The following is a 6,000-nucleotide window of genomic DNA, read 5'->3' as shown; positions in this document are numbered from 1 at the left end:
ATGATGTTATCATCTGCAAGGTTACTGTCACACCTCAACCCCCAATAACGTATATATGCGATGCAAAAGGCGATTGAGGTGGGAGAATATAACTTTAAGAGGGCGATAGTTGATAACCTAGGTGAGACCGATGTAGCGAGATTGCTCGACAACAAGAGAGCTTGTCATTTGCTGCAAAAAGTAATCGAACACGTTAACGAAGAGGATGTAGATGTTGTGGTTTATGCGTTTTATACTCGGGCACCCCAATTTGTCATGCATCCAAATGGATGTCATGTGCTAAGGGTTAGTAGTATGCCCTCTGTTTTGCAGTCCAATGCCCTATTTTGTTATAAGGATCTAACATAACCATTTACTAGAGAATTGTGAACAAGACCACAAATCGTGAAGCTGTGAATGAATCATAAGGGCTGCCATTAATGCTTCCACAGGCCTAGCTGCCTCCATAAATGAGAACTACCTTCTAAAGGTATTGTCAATTTATTATTCTGTAACAAATTAAGTCTGGCGTCTGTCCGGGAATTCCATTTTATATGACCTGAAGGTCCCATCCCTTTGTACATGTATATATACGACATGAATGTCCATTGCCATTGTATAATATGACCCGAGGTCCCATTGTCATTGTATAAATATATATGACCCGGATGTCCATTGTAATTGTATATGACCCGGAGGATATGACCCGGAGGTCCGTTGTCATTGTATATGACCTAGAGGTCCATTGTCATTGTATATATGACCCGTAGGTCCATTGCCATTGATTTCAGACCTAGATTAGACTGTCCCAGATCCTCTTAATCCAATTATTCAAATGATTCCAATATATACCACATATCCATTATCAATCACATATCCATATCATATTCCATCATTAATATCAAATACTTAACACTTAATCATATTAAGTTCACATCATATAATTTAATTATTCATTTTAATCAAACACTGCAATACACCACATAATACATAGTAATACAAATTTTACGAATGGAGTTACACACATCTGATTATGAGATTTTATTCTAGCCTCTAACTTCCTTTCTAACTTCACAATTCTTGATTTTTCTCACTTACAATTCTTGATTAAATCTCAGTGAATGCTCGACGACATATTTATTTAAGTAATATATATTCTGGAATGATGTTATATCCTCCTAATATGTTATGACTTAATTACTTGCCTTGGGCTAAAGTAAAATAGGCTCGTAGTGAAGGCGACAATAATCTATACATTTGCGCTATCTCATTCATAAAAAACTAGATCGAAAAACCCTAATTTAATGTAGTTATGCAGTTCTACAATAAAAAGTGCATACTCATATTTTTAATATTTATACTCTTGACAAATGTGAAGCTAGTTATTATAAATATTGTCATCTCATCTATAATAGTACAACTCAGAAATATTTATATTCTTGACAAATATGAAGCTAGTTATTATCAATATTATCATCCCATCTATGATATTACAAATCAAGTCTATATATATTAAAATACGTTGATTTGCTATATTTATCAAATACTATTTTTATGTAATTAATTAATATATCTAATGACAATATAAATATTCAATAAAATATGTAAATATATAAAATATATGTGCTTGGTTCATGGATGTCACAGTTAGATGATTAATATAGAATCACACATGAAATACCATACTTAAAGAAGTATGAGATCATGATTAAGGAAACATAAATTAGGAATAAGGAGAGAAAAACAGTTCCTTCAAAGTGTATACCACATGATTACAGGAGGTTAACAAAAAAAAACGCAACGCATCTATTAACTTTAAAAAAAACAAAATTTTATCAATAAAAGAAGTCCATTCAATAAACCAAGAAATAATCAATAAAAACAATTCATTCAGTAAACCAAACAAGCTCGAAATATTGGCAGAAAAAAATCATATAGCCCACTTAGATAAATACTATGGGATATCTTCAATATATACTCACCACTATTAATCCTGTTTATCGCCATCCATTAAGGAGCAAACGCCATCTTACGATTATTTTCTGATAAAATAAATAAATTTTAAAATCCTGTTTATCCTTATTTTAAAGAAGAAGAAATTAAATGGGCCTGGTCCAATTTGATTGATGTTTTCAACAGCCTACTTAGACAAATACTATGGGATAAATATTAATGGTAAATCAAATAGGCCAGGCCTAATTTGATCGATATCTTCAACGGCCCAATTAAATTATTATGGGATAATTGTGTATTGGTGTTACTTATTGCTTTGTTTTACAGGTAGTTTTATTATATCTGGAAACTAGGATTCTCTACTACTATCAAATCTAAGGGGATTTTACCGTGTTTCATGTTAGGCGAACATACACGACAAGGAATTTCGCTACCTCAGGACTGTTATAATTACGACCGTAGTTCACCAACTGTCTTGACCTTCCGGCATTGGCAAGAGTAAACCCTCATACATACATTTAAATAAAAAAAAAGTATTTCTTGTGCATGTGTTGCTAGAAAATATATAAAGCGCGAGACAACTCTCTCTACGGAACTAGACAAAATAACCTCGTAACTTAAGGCAAAGGGGTTCTTCCTTAGAAAAGGGGTCGCAGAATCGCAGTGACAGAGCACGGGGCAGTGAGGCTGTTGCTGCATCAGTTCAGCTAAGTTCGTCGAACAACTAAACCTGATTACTCTAAATTAAGCATCTAATATAACTCTGCTTTGTCAATTGCAGCTCTTAGAGCATCTGCACCAAGGCTGTTCAGAACCTGCATAAAAAGATAACCTAATTTGAGGACATTTTATACCTAAGAAAGAGGTTGATCATTACTAAAAATGGGACTCTGGAAACGAATATCGTTTAAAACGCTAGTAATCAAACCTCGTTTGCATCTTTGAACGAGCTGCTCTCATCTTTCCTAGGCCAATGCACACGCCAGCATCTAATGGAAAGCAAAAGAAACGTAGAAATCAGCGAAAAAGATAGCCTTTTTTTGATGTTTTTTAAACGTGACACGATGCAAGGAAATACAACGTTTGATGAGGCAAGATCATGCCCTAATATAACCTTTCTTTCCCAAGACGACGAGCAAGCTCTTCAGCTAAAGCCTGGCCCGGTGTATCGCCATCAGTTGCCAGGATTATACGAGACACCTGAAAGAAAGATCAAGAAATGCAAAAATCTCATGTTCATGCAAATTTAAGTATGCTATTATTGTTACTCTCGTTGTTTTAGAATATCTCAAACCTTTTCGAAATAGTTTATGCAGTTCCACAAGTATTGAAAGGCAGTGTCCTGATGTAACGAAAACACAACGATACAAGTGAATTTACTATAAAGGCCCCCGTTAAAGAAGAATAATTTCAATATTGATAGTAACCTTTTCTTTTGATGGTATTTTATTGACTGAAACTGTCTGTGGTGCACCGCCAGGAACACTGACACAATTGCAATAACCAGCTTCTTCGATTGATAGCTTGTCTATTTCGCCTTCAACCTGTGAACAGAAAGGAGAGGGCAGAGTAGTGAAAATAAGCAGATAACAATAGAGAACATTAAGTAATCAAGTGCATACAATAATGATCTCGTCTGCATCCACAATGTCATCGATCCCATATAACATCTTCTCTGTATTTCTCCCCTGAAAATTCATGGCAAATATTAACTAACAATTTACTATTCATTGGCGAAAGCAAGAAGTCAGCGCATTGGATTTAAACGAGAGTACCTGCCAGAACCTTTTATCAAGAGTACGGTATTTGCAGCCAACATGCTGTCCATTTCGTCTATAAGGAAAAGCAATGATTTTCTGCATTGAAGAGAACACACTTAGTATTCCTTAACACATTGAATTACCTCGATAAAAATGCAAAGAGATTGTTATCGACATCATCAAACAAGATATAAGAATCTCCACCACCAAGATAGTTGAAATCAAGACTAAGAAGTTTATAAGTTTCACTCGATTTAGTAATATACGATGGAATGAGTTAATTGTAAAAGTGGCTTCTTACCTTACCACCAACAACTTGCATGACATTATTCCTCTGCAGTGTTTCCTTCGATATCATTCTTTCTGCAAAGTATCCAAGCAACTGCACCATACCAAAAGGAAATGTATCATCAATAATCGTGCACGTGTTAACTAAAGTTACAGAGAGCCTAATCTCCACATTTTTCAGATAGCAAAGCTGTGCAGCAAAAAATGACTGTCATACCTCATCATCCAAAGGCTCAAGCCTCAGATTTTCCCGGCTGACACGAGGATTTTCTTTATTGTTGTCTGCAAAGACCTGCAACCAAGGTTACCATCCGCAAACGGGAGCACAGCTCAAAAAGAGTAGTTAAGGAGAAGTAATCTAAACCATATATCACGAAACCTGGCCGGCCCATCCACATTGAAGATCAAAACACCTCCATATCGCATGACTCCTGTTTTCGTATATATCAGCAAATGTTCTAAAAAATCAACCAATTTACCATAACTAACCAAAATGCAACTCACCAACTTTGGCTGATGTGAAACGACAGCGTCCTCTGAATCGACCGCCCCCCTTTGCACTGATGCAAAGGAAGAATCCATCAACACTAACAGATAACAAGACAGACATAGGCAGAGTTCTGAAAATGGTGAAAATCATATCTTACTCTATGCGACCAACTACACATCTTTTTGATAAAAAAGTGGTACAAGCCTAAGACATTCTCAATCAATTTTAGAGTGATCAAATCGATGAATTATAATAGAACACAGCAACTTATCCAGTAATAGAGATTTATTTTTCCAAAAATATAAGTAAAAATAGAGACAATAAAATACCTTGGGACAATACAAGAGATCAAACTGGCCAGGTGTGCAAGATTCGAACTTTACTCCGAGGGCTTCAATTTTTTGCTTCAATTTAGCTGAATCAGTTTTCTCCACATCCATATCGACTCCTAATTCAACCGATAGAAAAGCCAAGAAATTACAATTAAGAAAGAAAGAGGGGAGAATAAAAAGTGAGTGAAGAAGAATACCTGTTGGGTTGGATAAAGGGGGGTGAGAAAAACATCGAAACCCATTACTTTTTAACGCAATTCCTGAGACGAATTCAGCAGAATAGGGCAAGAAAGTGTTGGGGCATTTCAAAGATAGCAAATTTAGCCAAGGGTTGGAAGCAACGAGGCACGGCGGCAGAGGTGGTGGCCGGTGGAGGAGCGCCGTAGGAGGCATCTCAAGGTTCCGCCTTCGACAATGGTGAATTGAGCATGCAGCTTGCTGAAACACAGTGGAAGAGGATAAAACTTCAGTATTCTTTTTTTTTTCGCATTATTAATTTGGCTAGTTCATAACTCCTATACTATTCTTTTTCTTTTCTTTTTTCGGAGCATCCACAATAGAGGCTAACCGATCGCCGGTCGATCCGCTAGCCTCAGACGGTAGCCAATTGTTAATCGATTCGCTAGCTTCCATTGCGGCAATTTAGGCTAGCCGATCGGCGAGCTCTAGCCGATTTGCTGGCCGATACGCTAGCCGCCATAATAGGCTCAATTTTGGCTAGCCGGTTGCATTTTTTTAATGTATTCTTTTATGCATTTTTTTATTTATTGCATTTTAATGTATTTTTCATGCATTATTTATTGTATTTTTAATGTATATTTTTATGATTTTTTTTATTTATGTAATTTTTTTAGGATTTACCCTTTTTTTAGTTTATATAAAATCATTGCATTTTTTAATATATTTTTTAATAAATTAGTGAGGAGTAGAGTGAGGCGGGGGCTCGTGTGTGGAAGTCCGGTTTTTTTTTAATTATGTAAATTTTTTTAATTAATGTACTTTTTAAAAAAAATGAAATTAATGAATTTTTCCGTATATGTGTCGTAAATTTAATTCCGTATTGTGTGTTTAGTTCCGTAAATGTAGTTGTTTTTTTAATAGTGCTAATGATGTGGCTAGCCTATTGCTTGTACAGTTACTTGTCTTGATGATGTGACGGGAGGAATTTTAGTACTGGATAATATGGCAGGAGGAGAAA

At 35.6% G+C, this 6,000-nt stretch overlaps 1 protein-coding gene across 2 annotated transcripts; it reads right to left on the bottom strand.

The window, feature by feature from the left end:
• Positions 1-2,421: 2,421 nt before the first annotated feature.
• LOC125203836 (primase homolog protein-like) lies at positions 2,422-5,298 on the bottom strand. Of its 2 annotated transcripts, none has more exons than XM_048102313.2 (13): positions 5,000-5,298; positions 4,800-4,918; positions 4,485-4,540; positions 4,360-4,411; positions 4,198-4,272; positions 3,994-4,074; positions 3,708-3,788; positions 3,555-3,620; positions 3,360-3,476; positions 3,227-3,274; positions 3,047-3,132; positions 2,861-2,921; positions 2,422-2,747 (listed from the first exon to the last, which is right to left on the bottom strand). In XM_048102313.2, the coding sequence occupies exons 1-13, from the start codon at positions 5,193-5,195 to the stop codon at positions 2,685-2,687; spliced, it is 1,101 nt and encodes a 366-aa protein (XP_047958270.2). In that variant the 5' UTR covers positions 5,196-5,298; the 3' UTR covers positions 2,422-2,684. The 2 variants fall into 2 exon arrangements, with proteins under 2 accessions (XP_047958270.2, XP_047958271.2); XM_048102314.2 differs by having other exon boundaries at positions 4,800-4,915.
• Positions 5,299-6,000: the final 702 nt, after the last annotated feature.

This window comes from Salvia hispanica, chromosome 6 (assembly GCF_029641045.1).
Source record: "Salvia hispanica isolate PSC_SH4W2 chromosome 6, Shi_PSC_v1, whole genome shotgun sequence".
Lineage (NCBI taxonomy): Eukaryota > Viridiplantae > Streptophyta > Magnoliopsida > Lamiales > Lamiaceae > Salvia > Salvia hispanica.
This window is presented reverse-complemented; position numbering and strand designations above follow the sequence as displayed.